At 42.8% G+C, this 26,779-nt stretch overlaps 1 protein-coding gene across 1 annotated transcript; it reads right to left on the bottom strand.

Annotated features, from left to right (window-relative positions):
- Positions 1 to 1,554: 1,554 nt before the first annotated feature.
- LOC144115186 (uncharacterized) lies at positions 1,555 to 26,637 on the bottom strand. The gene is made up of 7 exons (XM_077649439.1): positions 25,788 to 26,637; positions 18,818 to 18,954; positions 16,270 to 16,431; positions 12,207 to 12,242; positions 10,268 to 10,363; positions 5,846 to 5,942; positions 1,555 to 2,479 (listed from the first exon to the last, which is right to left on the bottom strand). The coding sequence occupies exons 1-7, from the start codon at positions 26,206 to 26,208 to the stop codon at positions 1,974 to 1,976; spliced, it is 1,455 nt and encodes a 484-aa protein (XP_077505565.1). The 5' UTR covers positions 26,209 to 26,637; the 3' UTR covers positions 1,555 to 1,973.
- Between the last annotated feature and the right edge of the window lie 142 nt (positions 26,638 to 26,779).

Below are 26,779 nucleotides of genomic sequence, written 5' to 3'. Positions count from 1 at the left end.
GCATTCCATTCCATGCATTCATTCCACTGCTTACAAATTAGAAAATTAAAGCAGGCAAACTTTAAATGCCTGCAAGACAATTACTCTATGAAAAAAGCATGTGGAAAAGTAGAGTTCTGTCCTCTTTTGTTTTAACCTGTTTGCGTGATTTTAGATCTAACTTTAGAAAAGACATGGTTGGTTACTGAAATGGACGAGAATAGCAAATCGTATTACCCGTTCAGGTGCAAAATAGGATCAAATGGGGGGGAAGGGGGGAACATAATTTCACGTTTTTTTTTTTTTGTAAGGAACATGCCAGGATTGCACAGAAAAAATTCTAGCCTTCCCCGATAAGTAATTATAAATTTCTCTCTGCTACATGTCTGCGCATTGAGACTCTACGTTATATTCAAGGCCTCAATTATACTTGAACTCATTTCTGTCAATGGGTCGTTACATAAACAAATCAACACATTTTATGCAATTTAATATGTTCAAGTTTGCAAAACAAACAAACGAAAATTGACACTCATCGTAGCCATACCAGCGCTACCATAAAACGCACAGCCGCCCATTTAGAAAACAGGATTCCTGTGTTCATTTCACAGGCCTGACCCGATATCTTTCTACACAAGGCTTTTCAGACTTCAGCGCATTTTTTGTGCCCACATTAGTGGAAGTTGCCCCTTGTATAGGAGAGATTTCATCGTGTTCAGGTTGCATCCACATATGTGGGCACTGTGCCTGAAAGGGATAAGGCCACAGCTTTATACTCAAATTCAAGTGACTCTGACCATCAAACTCTTATGGCATGCTCCCAGTGTAACAGAATGAGCTGCAAGGCCCTGCTTAGTAGTACCATTAAAACCAAATAAAAAAATACCTACTATGTGCTTGCACTTTGTACATCAGCTCTATAGAAGAGCCTTAATCGACAAGGGTGTTGATTCTGGAGAAAACTTCCTCCACAGCACGCTTTCCACTTTCTATGACTCCGCTTGCACAGCGGGCATTTGTAAGCACAAACAAATTTTCTTCCTTGCTTTTGGCTCCTTTGTCGACACCTTCAAGAACAGACTTTGGGCACTAGAATGCTGTCACTATCGACATAAAGCAAGTTAATCACGACGTTTCCACACAAGCGCAGTTCCACCCTGGTTTATCACAGAAGCAGTCCTCTTTTCAGTTTAACTGGCTTAATGCACCCCCCCAAATTATTTAAACAGCCGGTGCACTTCAGTAATGCTTAGGCAGAATGCTAATGCAGCATTAAAAATGGCTACACTAGCAGTGCTGCATGGAGCTGGGAGACAAAAAAAAGAACAAATATGTGAAATGCTGATGAAAGAATCTGCATAGTATAAACATCCAGCTGTACCATATGACAGCATGGCAACAATTTTAATCGCATGAAAAATGTGCACCTGCAGCAAATGTGTGCCAGAAATAATTGGTCACAAATACCATGATGTTGCAGGATTATTCAGAACAAGGCAAGCTTAAAAATATTTGCTAGAAATTAGTGTTGTAGCTCTTACTGGTGATTAAGAAGGACCAACCTTTGGGCAATAATAAAGTCAACAGATTTTAATCTCTACCAATAGTCATGTTGGTTTGTTCCTGCTTTGCCTCACACATACAGTAGTTTTCCTGCATTTATGGTACGTCCAATTTAATGAGAGACTGCAGACACAATTTACGGACATTTTAATGAGAGACTGCAGACCACAAGTTGTGGTCTGAAAGAATTCGATTCCTTGAATGGGAGATAAGCAGTCAACCTTGTTTACAATTTCGTGTGGCCGACACTGAAGGAGGTCAAAGCATTAGCGTCTTGTTAATTTCTGCCTGCACTGCCACCAATATCCAAATCACACACTACCTTCCGCTTTGCGAAAGGCATTAATTTTGCACTTACATAAACTTATGCACTCATTAACCTTTCTAGAATTAAAAAGCAAGAGGAATCGCAATACTTCCACTCACAGTCCCTAATAGTAACCCCAGAACGTTTTGTTGCACCAGTTGTTGGGCATGTAAAAACTAGGGTTGTCGAAGGTGGAACACTGGCCATAGTTGCTTTCTTCCCCCTGGTAAGGATTTTTCATCTGTTGCTGCTTCTGTTGTTCTCTCGCCTTCTTTTTTTTCTCCCTCAACTTCCGCCTCCTCCATGCACTCTTGCTCATGGCTGCTTTCGCAGGCGACTTCTTCTGCCGCTTTGCAGCCGGTGCTCCCGGTGTAGCTTGCTGGCCTTCACAATTCCCTGCTGCGCGCCCACGTGGCTCCGAAGGCGGTCTTTCAGACTGTGCTGTCTCTCCATTTTGAACCATGCCACTCGTTTGCCCATGGTCCAGCGGCGCTTGCCTCTTCTTACCGTGACGTGTTTTCTTGTGACGTGGTGTGGCTTGCCCATTGCACTGCACCGTCTCCAGCCACTTCTGAAGCTGTTCATTCTTCAACCTGCGCTTCTTATCTACACGCTGCTTCCGTTTTTCATCTGAAAAATAATGATACATGTACTCTTCATAGTCACTCCTGAGGTACAGCCCTAAAATGGCCCTTCATGGCAGGAATGAACAATGGACAGGCATAATAAAGAAAGTACAGCAAGGGTAAAAAGAAAAATATAATAATGAATTATAAGAAAACATGACATGAAGAAGGTAGAAAGAGCAGTGTAGCACATGAGCAGATTAAAGCAAAATACTAAATCAATTCCCAATCAAAGTCAAACTCTAAGTCATGGCACCAGCAGTAACTCACAAGATACCTAATGGAAAGGTTCTGTCTACGAAATCGGTGAAAAAAAATTAGCAGTACGGCACCAGCAGGCCACATTATGTGGTACCTCAAAGCCTAAAGTTGAAACAAACCTTGCAAAACTGCATCAACCCAGTCTGAGATAATCAGCTGGGGCCACTCAATAAGGATCAAAGATTCCCTATTAGCAGTAAACATGATGCAAGTGGTGCAAAATTTAACAACTACAAAGCAGCTGGAACATATGAAATAAAATATGATAGCCCCTCTTGGAACTCAAAACATGTCACGTGGCCTAAGGCCAGCACTACAAACTAAAACTTCCAAGTTTTTCTGGTCAGTTAAATAAAAACACCACCTAAATCACCTTGGTGCCATTTACAGTAGGCTCCCTTTAAGATGAACTTGAAGGACCAGAAAACTTGTCTTCTCAGAAGTTCATCTAAATGGAAGTGCCCCCTATAAAAGGTTTGTGAGCGTGCCAGGTGGGTCCATACATATGTTGCATAAAATAATGAATAAAGTAGATTTTAAGAGAGGATAATTGCAAATAGAGCATTGATTGCACTATGCATGAAATGAGCTGAAGGCTGAGAGCATGAAACGAGCTCAAATTATCTGACATGAAAATAGCATTTGGCCCAGTTTTCTTCCAGTTTTCTCCTTTCACTGTCTCTTTTTTTTTTCCTCACTATCTCACAACAGCCACTTTTTATTTTTATTTTTGCTTTTCATCCTGCTCCAAGTGCTTCCGAGGTGTCCAGCAGGGTAGCCGTGCACCTCTTGTCACGCTCCTTCCTCAGCGCAGCTGTTACCAACTCTATGAGCGGGTGCTCCAAGCGCCTTTCCGTCTGCCACTGGCAATGCGCTCGCCGCACGGCGCCAGCGCATTGCCATCTGGCCATCTCTACGCCGCGATAATACGTGTTGCAATCCTGCATCAGTTTAAAATGCGGCCGCAGAGTTTTTAAGACCCAAATCAACAAGCGGGTGTACATTGCGCGTATGCGCCTTCTAGTCTGTGGGAAGCAACGGTACATGATGCACGTGCAATGCTGACATATGACCACTGTGCCAGCGCAGGCACGATGGTGCCCTGCCTTTTCCGCACCGGCAAGAAAGCTTCCTCCCCAAAATTGTGCTCCAGCAAGACGGCTTCTCCGCAGTTTTGCGCCAAGGTGTACAGAAGCCATCTTGTGGGCGTTCGCTTTCTTGCGCAGAGCATATTGTATACATTTTTTCTTTCCTTGGCAGTGCTGTGAAATCGCACTGCGAGTGCGGTTGCGCGGTATCGCCATGGTTCGCAGTCACTGCGAAAGTTAGCCTTAACCGAAGCACACACAAAACAGTTATTCTTAACCGGATTTTTTTTTTACACTGAACCCTATGGGAAACCAACCTTATGGTCCCGCACTGTTCATTTTATCTGGGAATTTGTCTTAACCGAGTTCATCTTAACAGGAGTCTACTGTAATTTAATCCTAGTGACAACTGCTGGTCCCTAGCGCCAACATATTTAATCCAAATTCCAGCTCAAACGAAGCTAATTTAATTTTTGCATTCACATGATTTATCTGATTACAAAAAGCACACAGCACACAGCCATAAATACCATGAATTATACAAGGCTGAACACATTTTTATCACCACATGCTGGCTCTATGACACCACCGTGTAGATTTTTAAGCTTTTTAAGAAACCTGCAATTCGTGGCAAAATGCACTACTATACACTCTATATTTGAATGCATGCTTGCAGCTGGCAGACTGGAAGCACTGCTGATTGGTGATATGAGAGACATACAATAAGACGAGTCAATGGCTGTGTACATCAACTGCAATAAAAAATGCACTACAGCTGAGCCCCACTTCAATGAGCTTATTGAATCTTTTGCTATGACGATAAATTTTACATATTCTGTTTACAGTAGAACCCCACTATAGTAAACTCAGTTATAGTAAAGTGAAACTGCCGTCCTATTTCGCCTTCCATTGACGACTGTACATTTTTTTTCGTTCATAGTAACGACATTTTAAAGAAACGGGCATAGTAAAGAGCATCCAGCCGTGGCGACAAACCTCCCTTGGATTGATAACATTGCAGCATGCACGAAGTCTAGGATCGCGAGGCTAACAATTGGAGGCAAATGAATACCGAAGATGATAAAAAGGTGCTCTTTGAGATTGCTTAACCACCATGCTCAAGAGCTGTGACGAGAACGTAACTTTTTAAAAAGGGGGCTTTGAGGCAAAGTGCACGGTGTACACGGAAAAGAAAAAAGTAAAGCTGGCTATGAACGCAGGGTAGGAAGAAGACGGTGCGCATCGCCGAGAAAGCAAAGACAGAAAAAGTGAAGTAAGGAGTAGGGAAGGGAAGAAAAGTGCAAACATTCGCAGCACTGGGCAGCGCGAAGCACGAGAGAGCAGCGGCAAGAAGCAGAGGCATAGCGGCATTGCATGGACGGTTTTGCCGAGCTTGACTGTGTCGCGCGCGTATCTTAAATACTGCCTCTTAAATGACATCGAGGCCACGGCCGTTTTCATGCAAAGCTCTGGTTTTCACAAGGAATCAAACTCGCATTGTACTACTGCAAATGCGGTATTCCCATAAGACATAAACAAAATTGAAAACGTGATAACATAAAATGTGATAACTGAAAATTAAGTAAATATCACGTAAAGGGATGACAAGAGCAGGATGGAAGGTATTTCTAAGTGTCTGCTTCCTAAACCAAAACTATCTTTTTAGTCAGTAGCCAATTAATTACCAGACAGCATCTTCAGGGCTATACCATCTCCAATAACTATATATAGTAAAGATTTTTGCTGGTCCGAGTTGCTTCACTATGGAGGGGTTCTACTGTATATTCTGTTTAATGTTGCACTTTGATTTCCCTCACACAAAATTTACAACAATGACATTATTCACACTTCCAGATAATTTCATCTCAACAAGAATAAACTATATATATATATATATATATATATATATATATATATATATATATATATATATATATATATATATATATATATATATATATATATATATATATATATTTGTTGCCAGTGTGACATGAGAAACATGTTCCCCAATGGCTCACCTCTAAGCACAAGTGGTGGCTGCTCAGGGCGAAATGGGTCTTTGTATGAGATGATGTAGGGTGTTGATGGGTTCCCATGTTTCCGCTGGTGGCATTGCTGTAAGGAAAACAAGGTTGCAAAACCTGCTGCTAGCAAGCACTTTGCTGACAACACAAACAAAACATAACTTCTAACCATAGGCTTAGCATACATAACCAGCTAAGGGTTCCATTAACGTGCAGGTTGTAACCAACCTGCTGAATTTGGAGTTAATTTTTCACACTTTGTAATAATCTACCGAGATCCCAGTCCAGCCGTGTGACTTTGGTACCCTCGCCTGTGCACTTCACATGCTGTAAGTGGGAAGCGCAAAAGGGGGACTGACACTCCTATTTGAGAAGAGGAAAGCTCCAGGATGGCCCTCCTCCTTTGCTATAATTTCGTGCCAAAAGCTGTTTTTCTCCTCGCCATGAAAATTGCGTACATGCGTCATCTTACTGCAGTTATAATGCAGATAACCACAACAGAGAAAGAGCAAGCATGTGTGAGCATGCGTGGACGCATGCATGTGCCTTGAAGAATTCTGACAACATGATTAATTCCAAAGCTGAAATGTGCCAATTAGGAGGTGCAACAGCATCGAGATGCCAAAGCAGAACTGGCTTAGAGGTGGAAATGAACACAGGTGGCTTAATTCCATGCAACATCATTGGTGTCAGGAAGTTATACATGTCAATGATGAAAAGGCATACCCCGGATGGCAACATTGCTTGCATACCTGCTGAACTATAACAGGCTAAGATGACAGAGTGCAATAAAATGCCTGTAACTATAGATCTCAGACGATACAAGCTGAATCACGTGTAACTTCTGGCAAAAGGCTTGTGCTTAGGACTAAAAGCCGCTAACACAGACTAAGTACTCTGTCATGAGCAAGCAAACAGTTATGCTTTTATGCTTTACAAGTGGACCAGATTGGCTTTCGGCTTCAGCTGGCTATTAGACAACCAGACAATCCAATCCCACCAACACCATAAATGATGTCACAATGGGCACTATTCCAGGATAAGCCAGAGCTTCTTTTTATGGGCACAGCATTAGTATGTTGCCCTAGACGCGCCTCAGACGCTTTTATCTGTCTACATCAGCATGCACAAGTGTGTAGCACTGAGAGCAGTGCCCCAACTCTAGGACTCTCCTGCACACAGGCCAAGTGGCCTGTGGTTGGTCACAGGTGGTGTGTGAGAAGGACGAGTGGCAAGAGTAACCTCTCCATGGAGAAGATTGTCAGCTTGACATCGAGTATGTACAGGAATGCTAGCTTAACTTAGCTTGCTGCCTAATAGCAGAGCAGGCTTGCATACTTATTAGTACAGTTGAACCTCTATGTAACGAACCTCTATGTAACGAATTCCTGGATTTTACGAAATTTTTCAATTCCCCAGCACATCCCCCATTGAAGCCCATGCATAGGCGACCTCCATGTAACGAACTCGTTGCGGCAGTTGACCTTGATGTAACGAATCCGTGGCTCTGATCATCGAGCTGTATCTTGTAATGTTTTGCCCGAAATTTGACCGGGCAGTGCGCAACTTTAATGAATATTGTTTAAGTAAGTTTTTATATTAAAAGGTAAAGTAGACCGCGAGCAGAACGCTTGCAATCGCAGCAAACAAGCAGACCTCAGTGATGATGATGATGTTGAGCGCCGCTATCGCCGCTCCGTGGCAAGCGTAGCAACTTTGAAGCTTTCATTTTGTAGCTTGACACTAGGTGGCACTACTATGACAAATTTTTCGTGGTGTTGCGGCGCAGTTATGGTAAGCCTTCTTCGTCAGCGTGTTGACGTGTGTGTGTTGGTGTGTGTTTACGGTGTCGGTTCGTTACGATGAGTTCTGCTGTGAGGAAACGCAAAGTTTTGTTGCTTGAAGATAAGCTCTCGATTTTGAATGCGGTTACCGCCGGCGAAAAAAAGAAGGATGTCGCTGCCCGCTTCAATATACCAGCCAGCTCCCTGTCAACCATTCTTGCTGCAGAACAAAGCATCCGCAGTGCGATGGAGTCGGGCACAAGCGCCCAGAAGAAAAGACTGAAGACGTCGACGTATGCTGATGTGGACAACGCCGTGTTTGCATGGTTTTTGGACAGACGAGCACAAAACGTGCCCATAAGTGGCGCGATTTTGCAGCAGAAAGCCATAGATTTTGCTTGTATCCTGGGCCACGACGACTTCAAAGCGAGTAACAGCTGGCTACAAGGATTTAAAAGCCGGCACGGTGTCGTCGGAAAAGTGGTATCTGGCGAGTCTGCCTCCGCAGACAGCGATGCTGCTGCCTCGTGGGTGGCCAAGAAGCTTCCCGGCATTTTCAGCCACTATGAAGCTGCCGACATTTATAATGCTGATGAGACGGCCCTGTTTTTTTAAATGTTACCGAGCCGCACGTTCTCACTGAAAGGAGAAGACTGCCGCGGTGGAAAGCAAATTAAACTCCGCGTGACGGTTTTGCTTTGCGCCAACACTGATGCCAGCGACAAGCGAATCCTGTTTGTTATTTTCCGCAATGCCCGATCCGGATGTTTTAAAGGAACAGGGCGGATGCCAGTAAAATATGTGGCAAACTCCAAAGCTTGGATGTCGCGGGCAATTTTTTACGACTGGCTGAAGGAGCTCAACCAAGATGTCAAGCGACAAGTTCGCAGCATTTGTTTGCTGCTTGACAACTGCTCCGCGCACCATGTGGAAGGCCTACAGCTTTCTAAGGTCGAGCTGCAGCATTTGCCACCTAACTGCACTTCTCTGGTACAGCCCTTAGACAAATGGGTTATTAACAGCTTTAAATGCTGTTACCGGCGTCGATTGATACAGAAGATGCTCCTGGACATCCGCCTTGAATGGCCAACAAAAGTGGATATCTACCAAGCAATCGAAATGCTTGCTGCGTCGTGGCAAGAGGTCGGATCACAAGTGATCACCAATTGCTTCGCCAAGGCTCAGGTAAATAAGGCCATTCAAGCTACAGTCACTGAAGACGAACCTTCAAGCCCACCCGAGGTCGCAGAAGCGTGGGATGAACTACGCATGAACGGTGGGGTGCCCGACGGTGTCGAGCTGTGCAACTTTTTGTTCGTGGACAACGGCGCCGTGGCTACGGAAGAGATGACTGATGCGGCACTTGTCGAAACCGTTAAAGATAGCCTTGAAGGTGACGGTTCGTCAGAGCCTGATACGTTTTGTGCTGTTCCCACCGCGAGGGAACTGATGGACGCGGTGGACGTTCTGCGCCATTTCGTCGGCTCGCAGGACGATGAAGCAGCCTTGGATGCCTTAGTTTCCTTGGAGCGCCGAGTAGTGGCTTCGATCGGGCAAAAACAGCAAGCGAAAATTACGCAGTTTTTCTCTATTAAATAAATTCTTTGAATGGCGAGTTCACTTGAATTGATATCTGTCGAATTTTTATTTCGTTTTGGCATAATCCTTACCAGTCTTAACCCAAAACTGCATGTAACGAAAACCTGGATATAACGAAAAATTGCGAACTTTTTTCAATTTCGTTATATCCAGGTTTGACTGTACAACACCCTTCATCAACGTCTGTCCCAGAACACGGCACACAAAATTAAAGAATATGCCAGACTGTTGCATGCCCACCTATTTGGAAGTACAAGGGGTGCTGGAATTCTTGCACAGCATGTTAGTAGTATAGTATGTGGGGTTTAGTCTCCCAAAGCTGTACATAGGCTATGACAGATGCTGCAGTGGAGGGCTCCGGATTAATTATGACCACCTACGGTCCTTTAACCTGCACTGACATCACACGACATATGGGTGCTTTTGCATTTAGGTGGTCATATAGTATGTAGACAAGAATTAAATCCCACGACCTCGGGCTCATCTATGGATGCCATAGCCACTGAGCAGCTCCTGCGTGTATAGGAGTTCTCTCTTTCCCCCATTTTCCATGGGTTGTTGTACCTAGTTTACTTCAGTTAGTTTATGGGGGTTAAACATCCCAAAGCGACTCAGGCTCTGAGGGAGGCTGTAGTGAAGGGCTCCGGAAATTTTGACCACCTGGGCTTCTTTAACATGCACTGACATCGCATGGACTGTTGTACTTGATAAGCATACTACACTGTGTGAACACTATGTCAGGGGTGTATATCAAGGACAGTGGGCTAATTGGCCCACTAATTTAATTATTTTAGCAGACAAGGAGAAGGAATTGACGTTCTCGTGACAATACGCATATGAAGAAAGCCAATAGTCACTGAAACTGAAGAAAAAAATACGCAGAAGATTTCTAATTAATTTGTGGTGCTGATCAATTGGAAATTCGCAGTGTAACTATTTCTTACAGAAAGAAATGGGAAGTGCACTCACCCAGACAACAGCCACAAACAATAAATGACAATATTGGCTATCAGTAAATTTCAGTTTGACTTACATGGCCATAGTGCCCCTGGCGACCGCAGTTGAAGCAATAGCGTTCTTCTCGTGGGCGCATCTTGACGCGAGCTCGAACAATGGGACCATCCTTAGTCTAAAACAGAGAAGACAAAAGTGATCAGCCCATGAAAGAGGTCACACAGTACTTTGTCCCACGCGTGCAATTATGATGCAGCTCCGTTCAGATGAAACTGTGAAACTCTGGAAACCACAGGGGGCCCTGGATCACCCGACCCAAGCTTGATGAGTAACCACATGCAATTGGTAGATTTAACCGTGCTGCCATGAACCATGTCATTTGTTCTTATTTCTTACATGGCATTCTTCCATCACTACGGCTTCTCTATCATGTCATCATGACATAATACTAAAGCTGGCATTGGTGAGGGGATCAGCACCTGCACTAACACATGGCGCCACTCAGGACAGCAGTGGGAGCAGTTTGTCACGGCAACAGCCCTGTTTACAGCCTTGATAAGGAGGGCAATGCTCCCCTCCCAGAGGCACCAGTCAATGGAAAACAGGGCAAAATTCAAGTTGAGGACTAACTTAATGTATTGTCAACTGAATTTCTCTGCTCCTGCTGTGCAATTTAAGAAAAAATTTTTTTTGTGGGGGGGAGGCTCATTCAGAGCCCGGCAGATTCCAAGAGGTTTCTTATGATCAAAAAGGGCATGCTTCAGGGCATTCTACAAGTGGCACTGGTAAGTGGGGCTTAATGTCTTGAAGTGACACGTGGGCTATGAGCAATGTCGTAGTAGTGGGCTCCGGATTAATTTAGACCACCAGGGGTTCTTTAATATGCGTTAACTTTGAGCAGCACAAGGGTGTTTTTGTATTTCACTTGTATGGAAATGCGGCCGCCACGGCTGATAATCACTCCCGCCAAACCCGCTGTGGCGGGTCCTTGTACAAGTAATAACGAGGATTCTCTATGCGTACATAGGTATTCAAATGAGGAAGACATCCTTGTGGCCACTCTGGGAAGCGCGCACCACATAACGGAAACCTGTCAATGCTGGGTAGCTAAGTAACACTGCTCGCATATCTGCAAAAGCTTCTCCTGCATGTATACCCCACTGAGAGCATGCTTCCTTTTAGTTTCTACAGCATATGGAAATGGTGTTGCCATTGAACACATTAAGGGTGCACCAAAGAGGAATGTGAACTCGTCTTTTCACCGCGGGAACTCTTTCTACATGTTCCAGGCATTCTTAGAAACTTCGAATTATTGTCCTGTGCGGCCGATTGCCCCAATTAAATTGGGTTAAACGTCCCGGCTCCCGCCTTTTTTTTTAACTCAACGCAGTAGGTAGGCGGAGTCAACCAACGCGTCAGGCAGTCCCGTGGCGGCTTGCTGATCTGCCATCGGTGGAGTGATACGTAAATGAAAGAGTCCACGTGCATTTTTGTTTCCGTGGGCCTGATTTGCGGATATTTTGTCTGACTGAAACTGTTTATTCACAGAAACCTAAAAACAAAATAAAAGTGAAAGCGAAGCCGCCACTGGACTGGCTGAAAGGCACTCCACGTGTTGGTTGACTCCCGCCTACCTACCGCGTTCACTTCAAAAAAAAGGGCGGGAGCCGGGACGTTTAATCCGATTTAATTAGGGCAGTCGGCCGTACAGGATAATAATTCGAAGTTTCTAAGAAAGCACGGAACATGTTGATAGAGTTTACGCGGTAAAAAGACGAGTTCAGATTCCTCTTTAGTGCATCTTTAAGTCAGTAAATGTTTTAGAATAGATGACCTTTTAGAATAATTCACTTTCAATGTAAACAGTTCAAAAGCAAACAGACCTTCAGGATATACAACACAGCAGAAAAAGTCTAGCTTCAAGGCTTCATAGAATCAAAGCAAACAGCATCAGATATTTAATGCCAAGAACACAAAATCAATGCACCAATCTTGAAATGTCAGTGGAACACACTTACCGTCATATGGTACCGCCGCCACAAGTCTGGACAGCGCTGCAGAAAGTTATAGTACGATGGTCAGCCAAGCAAATTAGCACCAAGTGTCCGCAGACAAATCTGCTATGCATGAACATGCCACAAAGGAGACATCGTAGCAGATGGCCACTCAAGTCTTACATGTCTATTTTCTCTGAAGCAGCCTTGCGAACTACCCTTAATTTATTATTTTTCTTATTTACAACCCTGTCAAACCGCCAAATTTAGTGTCATTTTCAGCAAGTATGCTTGAACTCAAAGTGCAACCTCAAAACATGATGCTGCATGGCAAAACAGTGTCAGTTGGAATTTATGTCAATGATTGCAGGTCAAACAAATATGCATTCAAAATTATTAACAGCACCCAAAAGTTCACAAGCTGTAAAATCAAATCAAACTTTTTATTCTCAACATCTGCTACGATGCTGACGGTCTCCCTGGCAAAAGCTTGATGGGTGCCAAGGAACCACTTTCAAAGCAGGGAATATTGCATACAGGCACATAGCCCCAATTGCACGACAAATTATGCAAACAATAAACATACCTAGGCAAAAGTGTTACAAGAAAACACATACAACTACAGGACTTTAGCTGAAAATATCAACTAGAAATATATCACACAGTTTAGCACATGTGAGGGCAGTAAATTCAGGTTGGAGGGCTACAGCTTGTTTAAAATCACAGGGGCTTTATACATTATTGACTGAAATCCATAGCTTGTCGACCACGTGGCACCAACCCTTTTTGTAGAACCTCTTGTTCCACAAGAATTAGGCCACACTGTTACCTTGAAAAGCTTTTGAGAAGGTCTTGATAGCAGTCACTTGAAAAGTTTTACTCGTACAGAAGACGGTAGTTGTAAAGTTTCTGAATGCTAATTATGTTTTGTAAATAAAGGTTTCATCAGCTGCAGATAAGTTATGTTGGTAACATAACAAGTAGCCTTTTTTTATAAAATTAACACAGTGTTAATAACCTCTCTGTAGTTGTACCCGAAACTAATGCATAATAAATTACATGCAAGTGGAAAACAAGAGTACCTAGTATATGTGAAGCTTAAAGGACTATCGGCTCTGTGCGCTGGTATGGTAGTGTCAGCAGTGACCACATCGCCAGCGCCGCCTCGTGGCACTCGCTGCGTTAATCGGACGCTCAGTCACGGCCGGTCTCTCGAGGGGAGAGCATGCGCCCCCCTCGAGACTGGCCGCGGTGGCCCAGCGCCTTCCTCCATGCCCAATGCGTTCGCGTCAGCCCGGCCGCATAGCAGACTCGCACTGACCATGATGCCATTTTAAGTCAAAGCCTACTTCTCTGTGGATTACAATGCATTGAAAGCCCTGACGCCACCACTCCTACATTTCGTTTCAATTGCTTTCAGGTTAGGCTGATCACCGATTCTGAGCAACCATGATTGTTTTGCCGTCCCGACGGCACTGCAATATCTGGCAGCGCAGTTGAGCTTATTGAGATTAATTAAGTACCTTTACAGTTTGAGAAACAAGTCTCTGATTGACTCAGATAATGAAATCAGCTATGTAATTTGCATCCACTGTCCACTGTGACATCCACTACGTGAATGGTCGGCTAGAATTGCAAAAAATGCAAACTTACTACACATATCAGATGATAGTGCTCTACATCCTGCTTTACTTTGTGTATTCTCCTCAGAGAAGCATAGCTCTAAGCATACAAAAAGACGATGGATTTCTTGCTAAGTATCTTCCACACTTAGAGGACTTTCATTTCAGGAATTTCATGAAGGCACCAATTACATGAATTATTTTGGTCGTATTTTTTTTGGTAAATACTTAACTCTAGAAAGGCCGCCGCAGTGGCTCAGTGGTTACGGTGCTCAGCTGCTGACCCAAATGATTCGGGTTCGATCCTGGTTGCGGCGGTCGCATTTCGATGGAGGCGAAATGCTAGAGGCCCGCGTAATGCGCGATGTCAGTGCATGTTAAAGAACCCCAAGTGGTTGAAATTATCTGGAGCCTTCTACTATGGCGCCCCTTATAGCCTGAGTTGCATTGGGACAATAAACCCCATTAAAATCAAAAGATTAATTCCAGAAATTAAGGGTTTAGCGATGTTGTGAAATCCAAGAAATATATATAGGTAAATTTGAACCACTCTCTTTTTTGTATTCGTCCAGAACAGGATTTGAGATTTCAGAAATGTAACAAATAAGATACAAAATTTCAAACCACTGTAGGAAATAAAATGATGCGAATAAATACACAAAAGCTTAGATGAAACAATGTGAAAACCGATATAAGCACTCTCAGAAGTATGACATCGCTCCCACAGCATACACACATGCACGAAAAAAAAAACTAGAAACAAAATTGACATGCTGAACCACAGATCAGCAAACAAACGAAGACTTAAGCTTTCAATGCTAGCTCCAAGAACTTCACCATAGACCATTTTCTGTGACTGACTGAACGTATTCCTTACCTCTACATAAAGACATAAAGCAACTCCTACCAATGATGGCACGTTCAAAACACCCCAGTCAGTGTAAACCCTTTCCCAGTTCACACTCATGAATTCCACAGTGCACTCATTTCCAGCAGACCCTCTGTGCATGAGCGAGCATGCACGATGTCCAAGGAAAGCATTAAAATATATTCAGTACCTTGACTGCAGTGTTTTTATAGCTGTTACGACATTGGTAAACACAGCAGTAGGTCGAGCACCCATAATTATCCAAGTTTGTTTTTGCCTTCGGAGAAACACCTCACCGCCCGCCCGCCCGCCCGCTTGCCCACCCGCCAGTCCGCCCGCCTGCCCGCTTGTCCATCCGTCCAAACTGCAGCGCACGAAGCCTATAGACAACAAATTTTTGCTTCCGTGTTTTCTTCTTTCAAATCATGCGTTAGACGCTCATATACATGGGGCAGCCTGCGGTATTCGTGTACGACCACTAAATAATTTATGATTGAATTTCTTCTTGACGCTGTTTCGGTTTCATCGACCGAATGACAACTGTGACGTCAAGTTGTTTTGGTCAAGTGATCCACTAGAAAAACTAATAGAATCATTGATAGGTCATTTTTTGTCATTCCAGGTCTTGGAAAAAGCTGGATTAAATGTCGCAGTGAATTAAAACTATATACCAACGATTATACTGCAGTTTTTCTAGTGGATCACGTTATCAAACATTAACTTGACGTCACAGTCGTCGCTCGGTCGATGAAACTGAAACAGCATGAGAGAAGAAATTCAATCATAAATTATTTAGCGGTTGTAGGCAAATACCACCCGGTAATCCATGTATTATAATGTCTAATGCATTGTTTGACAGACGAAAATGCGCAATAAAATTAGGTGTCTACAGTGCTTTAACGTGGATGAAGAAAAATGTTGCGGCATCGATATAGTGCACCAACAGCACAAGATAATTTCTGTGCCATCTGATCTATGAGAGTATCCGATGTCACATGCTCTTATTTAATAACATAACTCCTAGAACTTCGTGCTCATTAACTATCGCAATATGTGACATATTTGTTGTTAAGTCATTCTTTGCATGTACATTTTTATTTTTAGGTGCAAATAACAGGCCTTTACGCTTCTCGGCAATCTTTTGAGGGGGGGTTATAGGGTTTAATGTCCCAAAGCGACTCAGACTATGCAGCACAACTGAGACGAACCGAAAACTACTGTCACCTTGGTCAAATAATGTTCATGAAGTATGCCCTAAAAGCTTTACAACTTTCATGACACTGCTTTATTTCTCGAGGTGAACCATTCCAAATTTTGGTTCCTGCAAATTGCACCAGTCCTTCAATATAAATATTATTTGGTGTTAGACTGAAGTTTATATGAGGTTTCTAGTGGGTCGAGAAGAAAAGCAAAACAAAGAAGCACTGAAAGGATTATTATATTGCACACTGTAGCAGTGACAGTGAAGACACACCTTAAGGGATGATTATTACATTGCACACTGTTGTAGTTACAGTGAAGACACACCTTAAGGGGTCCTGGCTGTGTCAGCCACCTCAACAAACACGCCAAAAAAAGGATAATGTAGAGATCATACCTCGTCAGGGTGGCCCTTGGTGTTGCATAGGCTGCACGTAGGCACAAATGTCTGCTTGCACTCAGCCAACACATGACCTTGCATATAACAACGTGAGCACATGCGTTGAGGGCAGCGCTTGGCATCATGACCAAGCTCTGAGCAGAAGGGACACACGTTGATCTGCAAGGATAATCACTGTTCATGCCATCGTGCAGTCACTGTGGAAGTCTTTACAAGGAACAGGCGTAATGCACATAAAATGCGTACAAAATGATGGTGATGCCGCTCCTGATGTAAGTCATGTCTGGCTACCTTATAGCAAAAAAGATATACAGAAATGAGAGCAGGTTCAGAACAGTGTGCTTAGATTTGTCTATAGTGCCTACACTAGAACACAGTCTATCACAGAACTCCGAAACAAAGCCGGGATCGATACATTGCATCAAAGAATGAAATATTGTAGACTGGTTTTCTTTTTTCATATCCTGAATGGTAACTATAAGGTAGATATCATGAAACACATCTCACCAGATATTATTTCTCAGCCAAGAACAAAACATTCAAAGCACATCAAAGCACTGAAGTACAGAACCGATTGCTTCAAGTATTCTTTAGTTATGTCTATAGACGAGTGGAACAAGCTGCCAAATGAAATTGTCGTCCTTACAGAACCAGTACCATTTGAACATGCTTTGACAAAGTACTTGCTAGCGGTATGATAAATTCCTGGTATGCTGTAACCAACACTAGTCAGATACGCACTTGTTTAATTATGAATTGTTTCTGCATATAGTTATTACCTTGTGAAGCAGTGAGTATTGTACATCCTGTATGTTAACACAGCAAGCACCAGCGAATTGTATAGTTTCATTGATTTGCATTCTTTTTCCTTTATTTTAAATGTGTAATAATTTTTATTGTACATGTCCCGCAACTCCTGTCTTGGCTCAGGCTGACAGTATGAATAAATAAAAAAATGAAAGGTGAAACGACTAGGCGTTATAACCAACATGTACACTCCTTCTATGCACAGCATTAGAGAGCAGAAATGCCATGCAAGATAAGCATACTGAAACTACTCACTGAAAAACCTATGCTACAGTAATTGCTGAACTCCAGTGATAGTTACAGAGCACCAGCTGATCATGACTGCAGTGTGTGTGTGTTGGTAGCACAATACCCTACTTGGCAATGTTTATTACCAGAACCAGAACACAAGATGCAAAGCCATAGCATGTGTAATCAAAGTCAAGAATAAGCTTGCCAGGGACTGTACTCACTAATGATTATTAATTGTAGAAATCGAATGCAGAGAAGAGGATAAGTTTTACATGTAATACTACATGTAGTGCTAACCTAGATTGATCTTTAGATTTCTCCATGCTCCCTACTACACTTCTTTAATATTTTGTACTTAAATTTGACCTTGAACAGCAAGAAACTATAAACAATATGCTTAAAAGAACTGGTAAGCACTGCCAGAGTGGAACTCAAGCACATTAATCAACTTTTAAACATGCAGAAGAGTCAATAACAGTGCTGCAAAGCATCAAAAGTACCCACTGATGATACAACTTTTATAAACATGGATGTTTTGAGAATTTTCAGTCCGTGCGATGATTAAGGAGTGGAAAACTCTAAAGGAACAACAAGGCAATTGCTTGTGCACCTTTGCAGCAACTGCGGCTCCACGAACTTAGGTGCACCACGCTGACAGTAAGGGTCTTTTAAAGCATATGCCCCTTGCTACAGATATCAGGTTTCGCGTATTTTGCTCCCAATGAAGAAAGGGTCTTCAAAACAAAGCTACCACTAAATTATTGTACCATTCATAATTCATAATTTGATGTTCTACAGCTATTCAACAAACCTTTTGCATATCTTCTGCAGTTAAAAAGCTGATTAATTTAAACTTATCACTGAGATTAGCATAAACTAAGAAACACTCAGGTCTTTTTGGAATGGCCACCAATAATGCTGCACAAGTTTCGTTTCTGTAACATGCAGCATTTCTTTTCAAGCCCTTAGCTCAAGTTACAGGGGAAACTGTATACCTACAGCACAAAGTTCTACAGAGCCCACTTACACATTAAAGAAATAGCAAACTAGCTAGATCTTTCTGAGAGTTAATCTTTTTCATTCCACTTTGCTATACTAGGACACAACTTAAGAAAGAACAGTTGGCAGCAATGGGCCACATCCTTCAGGGTCCTGTATTACTCCACTAACTAACTGCAACAGTAAACAAAATCAGCTTTTTAATGTCTGGCTATATCAAACAAGCCACGCATCAAAATTCTTGAGCTTATAATTTAGCCTTGGGACAAGTTTCTTGCTAGGGTAGCAAGAATAACTTACACAATGAAATACTTTTTGGTCATGGAGGAATTGTGTGTGGCAGTCATGGATGTGGGCAGAGCTTCACAGGAAACTTCTGTTGAATCCAACTACGGTACAGTCTTCCATGCTTATTAACCACTAAACTCCTAATATCTACAATTAGTAAGTGTTTTGATAAGTGTTGCTAGGACTGCAGAATTCTGCATGAACAGTTGAGAAGGCCCACCTTCGGTTGAGTGCAGTGCTTAGATAAGTGCCCCATTTGGTCACAGTTGCGGCAGTGTATGTTGGCCAAGGTGTGATGGTATCGGAAACCCCGGCTGTCACGGTACAGATCTTCGGCATCCACATGCCAGAGGCCAGCTGCAGCAAGTTTGCAATGCATGTGTCACATCTAGCACGGCCTTAACAAGGTTTGTTTTGAAAACACACTTGCACAAGAAAGAGACGCACCAACACAATTTCTTTTTCCCTAGCACACAATAAGCAGCCAGAACTGAAGCACATATTGTAGCAGAAGAACTGAAAAATGTTTGCACAGATATGCAGGAAAATGCCCATAGCAATAGTGGTACACAAGGTACACAATGAGTATTAACGTGACAGCATTAAGGGCCCTGTGTCGCAGAAAAGCCGGTGTCGTCGGCGTTGGCCGTGAGCGAAAAATCCCAGAAGCATTAATAAATAAAACCGAGTAGAAAATTGGTTGAGTTGGGGAATCAAACCAGGGCCTCCAGAGTGTGCAACTCCTGCTCGATGGTTGGGAATGAACAAAGGCCCCTCTAGTGAATACGGTGTTGTCTTTAGAAGGGCGCTTTTTCTTCACATACAGCTTTTTCTTCACTTACAGCATGGTTTCCGTGTCCAGCGACATATGTGAGACAGGGGTCATTTCCTTTCCTTAAAACCAATCTTATTTTCATTTTCCTTGTCTTACTGCGCTATTCAGGTATCCACCAAGATATGTTTCCTTTCCTTAAATTGTCCACAAGGCATCGGGCGCGGTCCCTTGGCAACAGTGCAACACGCTGTGGCCTCCTGCTCTTAAAGACAAAGCTTAAGCATCCTCCAATTTTTGCTCTCAAGGTTGAAATTTAATAGAAATACAAACTGTTTAAAATACGGATGCAGAATAAATGCAATAAAGATAAAATGTCTTGTACTAAGCAGACTGCCAATTGCAACTCAAAATTACTTCAAATTTCCCCCAAAAGTCCAATATAATATTCAAACAATGCTTTAGACTGCTGACAAATGAAAACAGGCTTCTATAACCTTGTGCAGGACACATGCTGGTTTTGAGCTCTAAAATTCAGGGGTTTTCAAGAACTTTAAGGCCTCATCAATATTTTATCAAGGACTAATTAAATTAACACAGTGACTTACCAAAGCAACATTTTCTACACATCAAAAATGTAACTTTCATTAAACCAGAAACTTCTACAAATGAAACCACACAAATTAAGTTGTTTTTTTTAGCTCTAGCTTTGACGAAAGCTCACCATTCTTTTTCTTTTTTGCAAGCTCAGCACTGACCCTGACAACGTCTTGTGACTTTCTGTTTGCCGTCTTCCTCAGCCTGCTGGGCTTTAGCACCCAAGTCTGGAGATTAGTGGTTCCTGCTTTCTTCACAGAACTCGGCAAAAGCTGCGTCCAACATTTTTTTTTTTTCCCCAAGATGTTTTTTTATGCATCTGCTGCTTTGAACTTTCGGCCTGCTGCTCCTTTCAGCTAAAAAAAAAAAAACACATTAATGCTGCCAAACAGAAGCCATATTAAAGGCATGAATATATATATGCCTGCATGTACTGACTCCCAGTGCTGAGCTGCTCAGTGGCAGATTCAACAGCTGTGGTGCGGATTTGATGCCCTGCTCCGGAACTACTACTAGAAATCTCCATAACTAATATTTATGGGAAAAAAATTTACCGGGTGCAAGCATTCCTTCGTGGTTGCCCTCTTTCATCAACATCACCAGCAGCAGCGTATGTACATCCACCTCACGACAAAGGCCTCTCTCTTTAGCTTCCACTTCATTCTGTCCTCCACAAGCTACAGCCACCTTATCCTTGCAAACTTCCTAATCTCGTCAACCCACCTGACTCTCTGACACTCCCTGCTACGTTTGCCCACTCTTGGAATCCATTCAAGTTACCTTAAGAGATCATCGGTTATCTCTCTTGTGCATTACATGCCCTGCCCATTTCTTCTTCTTGATTTCAGCTAGAATGTCATGAAATCATGTTTAGTCCCTGGCCCACTCTGCTCTCTTCCTGCCACTTAATGCTGTACCGATTCTTTAAATAAAATGACACACCCTTTAGTACACCAAAAATTCAAGGATTTTTAAGGACTGACAGAAATTTCAAGACTCTCAAGGCCCCTGAAAACACCTTTTTTATATTCTAGGGCTTTTGGGACCCACATGGACTCTGCTTTTGGATCACCACCACTGTGTATTGAACAGAGTGTCCTAGTGACGGTGGGAAACGCATGGCTGATTGGTAGCCGAGAGCTCAGTTCTAGCTGGAGTGCTGTTTTTTTTTTTTTTTGGCGTCGTACGAACTGTCTACTGACAAAGTATCTCATTTGTACATGAGAAGTACTGGCTTCAAATCTTGGTGCCACAGGGAGACTAGTTTTTTCCACTGCTTAAAGCATTCCCCATCCAGGTGCACAGCTTTAGTATGAAAAAAAAAAAAAGAAAATGCTACCCAGTCTCTGACAAAACTGTTGTGTAATGGCCTACTTTGTACACTGATCTGTTCTTTAGCAATTTTTGTTTCATTGCGGTTTCTTTTACATGTGTATTATATACGTTTTTCTAGTATACTTTAGTTGAGAGTGCAATTCGCTTCTCCAGTATTTCACCTCATCCATACTATGTGTTTTGTCATGGACATACAGTGGCATCCACACATATGAAATTGCCAGAATATTTCACTCAGTACTTTATACCAGTCAGGTGAGACATTTGGAGAGACTGATGAATAACACCAAATTTTCACTAGTGAAATCAAGTCATGTCATGTTGGATTTAATGTGCTAAAGCTGCACACAGGCTATGAAAGGTGCTGTAGCGGAGGGCTCCGGGTTAATTTCAACCTACTCACATTCTTTAACATGCACTGACTCAACATAGAATTTGAGCATTTTTGCACTTCGCCCCTATTAAAATACAGTCACCGCTGCCAGGATACAATCTGACATCCTTGGGCTCAGCAGCTGCATGCCATAGCCGCTAAACCACTGTGGTGGTTCTTATGTAATCACACATTATGTTCAGTACACAAATAAAATTTTACACAAAACAGCCGAGGGACCTTGACTGCTGCATATCCTCATCTTTTGTACTGCATGCATTGCCATACACTGACCCAAGATAGCATGTTATTACACCACTGCATCACCCCCACCAAAAATTAACCCTTTCAGATGCCATTTACCATTTCGATACAAAACAAATATTTTTCTACATAAATAGTATATCCTGGCACCAAGACTGCAAATTCATTAGTTTTGCAATGGAAAACGCCAATGGTAATTAATGTTTTACATGGATGCACGAAATTTCTTACGAAGTGTCAAAGAGCTGGAAACTGTTACATTGAAATACCAGGATTTGTGGAATTAGCCCCCTGTAGATCGCAAAATCATTTTCTTGACCAGAGTTTTTACATGACGCTACAAATAAAAAAAATGACATTAGTACTGCTGCCAACACCTGTCTGCAAGACAATGATGGAGGATGTGTTAACACTCTCACTGTTTTGAGAAATTATTTGCTGCATTTACTACTAAGCATAAAAAAAGCCCCCCTATTTGCAATATGAAGGATGTAAATTTGCCTGAAACAAAAAAAAAAATTAGTGCTAGGTAGAGCACACTCTGCGAAAAAGCTGACAGTTCGGAATTTTTGCGAGTTTGCAATGTGCACAGTCATGTACAAAGCACCTTAAAAGGTTTAATTTGCCCTTGCAACATATCAATGACCTTCTTCATTCTCACCTTCCAAGTACAAATAAACTACACTAAAAAGTTGACGTCAACCTAAAGTACACTTGTACCACAACATAAAAAACAAGGTGACCTTTTTTTTGGCAACTAAAACAAAATCACACTAGAATAAGCCACAGACAGCTTTCTCATCAAGAAAGATCTTTCAGAGCACTAGAGCTCATTTATGTTTGCAGCACGACAGCAGCGCTTTTTGTGTGGATGTCATGCAGTGACAACCAACACACAAGCTAGTGAGCTAGTGCTCAGAGTAAATAAAAACTGTCACAAAGTGTCACTACAGTATTTCATTCTGCACTGAATGTCCATGTACCAAGCAGCCAATGTTTGTCAACTAGCATAAAAAAAGTAAAATTCGACACCAGCTGCCATTCTTGAACTCTGATGCTCACATCTGTACAGCCGGTATGTCTATTGATTGCACTTGAGCAGAAAGTATCATTTGCCTTGCTCCACAGCGTACTGCTTGAACACTTTTTCAAACATGGTGCATTCTGAATGGGTTAGCAGTGCCTTCTGCCGATAACTTCAGTTGTATAGCATCGTGACTGGAGTGCTGTTGGCTGATTTGCACAAAGCAATGCTGTTATGAAACTTGTGTTTCTTTCCATTTGCATAAAGCCTGTCAGGTCACTATAGAGACTCTGCTTTAGAACTACTTGCAAGAATCAGTAAAAAAAAATTTAAATAATTGTGCGCTGTTTGCACTGCAAAAACGTTATAAGCATAAGCTCTTATTTTCCTTTTATTTTTTCCTGAAGAGAAACAACACAATAGAATGCAATGTAATAGAATTTCTTGGCACAACTAACAAAAGTGCAGTGGTTCTTGATAAGCACCATCAAACACAATGCCAAAGTTCTTCACTGTGAATATATGCCCTGGCAGGCTTTGACCAAGGTCTTTTTTATCAAAAAAGCTCATCCCCCCACAGAACAGAGCGGAAGAGACACAAAATGACACTGCTCCATCCTGTGTAAGCACCATTTCCAACAATAAGACTACGCACCAACCAGCCCCACCATTCATTTCATTAAAGAGCACCTATCACGCACGTCATCACCATCAGCCTAACTACGTCCACCACTGGACAGGATACAGGACAACTAATCCTGTCCTATATCCCCATCAGACCAGTAGCCAGTACTAAAATGGCCTTTACACAACAGCACAATGTAACAAGATGAAAGGCACCCACCGATGCACACACACGCAGATCTTAGATAACTCTGGCCATGAAATGTAATAAAAAAAAATTTGGAGCTGCTGAATGCTTCATCAAAGAACCTGCGGCCCAGGCAAGCAGGTTGCATTATCAGCATGCATTATCAGCAAAAGTACTGAACTGGGACCCAAAACATGAAGCAGATATGACAGAAATGCAAAAAATGGCAACCACTTAATTCTTAAGTGTCGCTCGTTCTCAAATACAAGGGAAGGGAAATGAGGGGCTCGTTATCACATGCATATGAAGGAAGCCAATAGCCGCCGAAACCAAAAAGCATAGAGAAATTTTTCTATTTTTTAAAAATTTGTGGTGATCAATGGGAAATTAACAGTGTAATTATTTTATTGCTTGAAGATAACTGATTAGAAAGAAAAACATAAAACAACCACATACTGCCGGCAGGATCTTGGTTTGGTTTATGGGGGTTTAACATCTCAAAATGACTCAGGCTATGTATGAGGGACGCCGTAGTGAAGGGCTCCGGAAATTTCGACTGTCTGGGGTTCTTTAATGCACACTCTCATCACACATTACACGGGCTTCTAGAATTTTGCCTCCATCGAAATTTGACTGCCACGGCCGGGATGGAACCCGCAACTTTCAGGTCAGCAGTTGAGCACCATAACCACTGAGCCACCGCGGCGGCCCGGCAGGATCAGTCTGAACCTACGACATCCAAATTTTGCAACCGGTGTTCTACCAACAGAGCTACAGCAACGACTGTTCAATCTTCTGCTTTCTGGGAGTATTTATGCTGCGTGCAACCTAACCTTGAGAGTGTTCACCAGTTTTTCGCAGGAAAATCGCTTTGAGTTGACCTTAGTGCATGCGATTTTTCACTTCATTTTAATGTAGAGGGTATTCAAGAAGCACAACCTAGGCCACACAGCTAGCAGGAAAGAGAGTGGGCAAGTGCGTTTGAGTGCATGTGTTGGCTCTCGCTGCTGCCATGCCCACTTATGCCAGTTGTAGCACAAGTGCGCACGTGCAGTGCTACTGGTTCATTACCAAATATGTGCCAATAGCCAAGAGAGCAACTGTGAGATGCCCTAGCGGAGCACTCAAAACTAATCTTGACCAGCTAACGTTCCATAACATGCCCCAAAATCTCAATCCACGGGTGCAGCCGCATCATGCTTACATCAAAATGCAGCTGCTGTAGCTGCGAATCGAACCTGGACCATGTGCCCAGTACCAGTCGGGCACAGCCACTAAGGCACTGCAGCACGTATGTGCAGTGGCATTGAAGGGCTGCTTCGACATATGACGCAGCTATACTCGTCCCCTCTTTATCTTGCTTGTTGACTTACCCACCTGCTGGCACTGATGCAGTCTTGGGGAAAAAAAAAAATAAAACCTTGGCAGATTAAACAAGCATGTATAACACTCTGGTTCCTCTAAGCATCACTTTTTGAAAGAAATACCGAGGATAGTGAAGAACAGAGGATTAAAACTAAATGTTATAATCCTTTCAACATTATGCACGTGTAACCAAGCCAAGCCTCATTATGCATTGCTACTTTGGTCTTGAAAGGACGTCACTGAGGAATCAATACCACAAACCCGTGGACACCATGCAACTTCACTGTTACGCACAGTGAAAAGCTTTTGTTGCAGGCTTTAGCTAACATCTTTGACAAAAATGGTATTCATGCAAAAGCTTGATATTGTGCCCCAAGCATCAAGTTCCCAGTAACATTAAAACAATAGCATAAGACAAAGTGCAGGGCTAGTTACGACATGACTGTAATAAACAGCGCAATGGGGAAAAGGTCAAAAAAGGTAACAACCCATGCTGTTACCTGCCTTGTTTTTGTCCCCCCTGCGCTGTGCATTAAACCTCAGCATGAAGCTGGCTCTGAAGCCAACTTCCAATTCCCACTGAATTACAGATCGGCGACTACCTGCAGCAGATACACACTGCTTAAAAATAACCCAATTTCTTTCTCACATTTGTTTTCCTTGTCTTGCGACGTTTCCACCACGTTCAGAGCAATGCGCTCCTGGCTGTCTTCGCTGAAGACCATCACTTCGTCGTCATCACTGCTCAGCAAAATGCAGTCGGCCGTAGGCGATGCGCTGGGTTTCGGCTCTGCGGCGAGGGCTGCTAATGCACGCATTTTGCTTCTCTTCACCTTCTTCACGACACATTTCAACTCTTCTGCGTCGGCACGACGCTTTCTCGACTGAACGACCGTTAGTACCGGCGCATCCGCGTCACTGTTGCTGATGGCAGTCGGCGACGCCTCGGGCAGTGATGCTTCTTCCTGTGCATCGTGGTAGATACTGGAGTATAGAAACGTCTCGAGCTCGCTACCATACCCATCGCTGTTCGCTTCCTGATCCGAGCTTCTGTCGCAAATGTCCCACATCCTGGCGACAGCAACCAGCGCTGCGCATAACCAAAACCAGCTTCGCTTCCTTTGAAGGAACACGCTTTTAAATTAACCGTCACCAGCAGGCGAACGGTAAGTCTTGAGCACGTTCGACTGGATAGAACAAACGGCTACCAAAGCCAATGACCGTTGATACTGAAACGGCGCTGACACGTTCGAGACGTTCGAAACGCGTCTGACGCAGACGAAGTAAAGCACGTGCCTGTAAATGTGGCTAGAAATCAATGTCACAACAATATAAAATTTTCCTAGCAATTACATAAACTAAACTTCAAAATTAAAATGAACGGGACTCGACACACTTAATTTCAGACTGGAGAATGGGAGAAAAAGAAGAGGACACCCACGCGACCATGGCACACACACACGCACACATATGTGAAAGGTTTCGACTTTGGCGAATGCTAGTGTTGGCTTGAATACGCCCCATTGACGTTTCAAGGTTTATGCAAGTACTTAAAAGAAGCAGTTCTTGACTCAATTTTATTTTTACTCCATTTTTATTAGAAACATTGAAGTTTATGAGTTGCTGCTTTTTGCTGCGAAA

This window comes from Amblyomma americanum, chromosome 1, assembly GCF_052857255.1.
Source record: "Amblyomma americanum isolate KBUSLIRL-KWMA chromosome 1, ASM5285725v1, whole genome shotgun sequence".
NCBI classification, from domain to species: domain Eukaryota; kingdom Metazoa; phylum Arthropoda; class Arachnida; order Ixodida; family Ixodidae; genus Amblyomma; species Amblyomma americanum.
The sequence above is the reverse complement of the archived record's forward strand: the minus strand, read 5'-3'. Positions and strand labels throughout refer to the sequence as shown.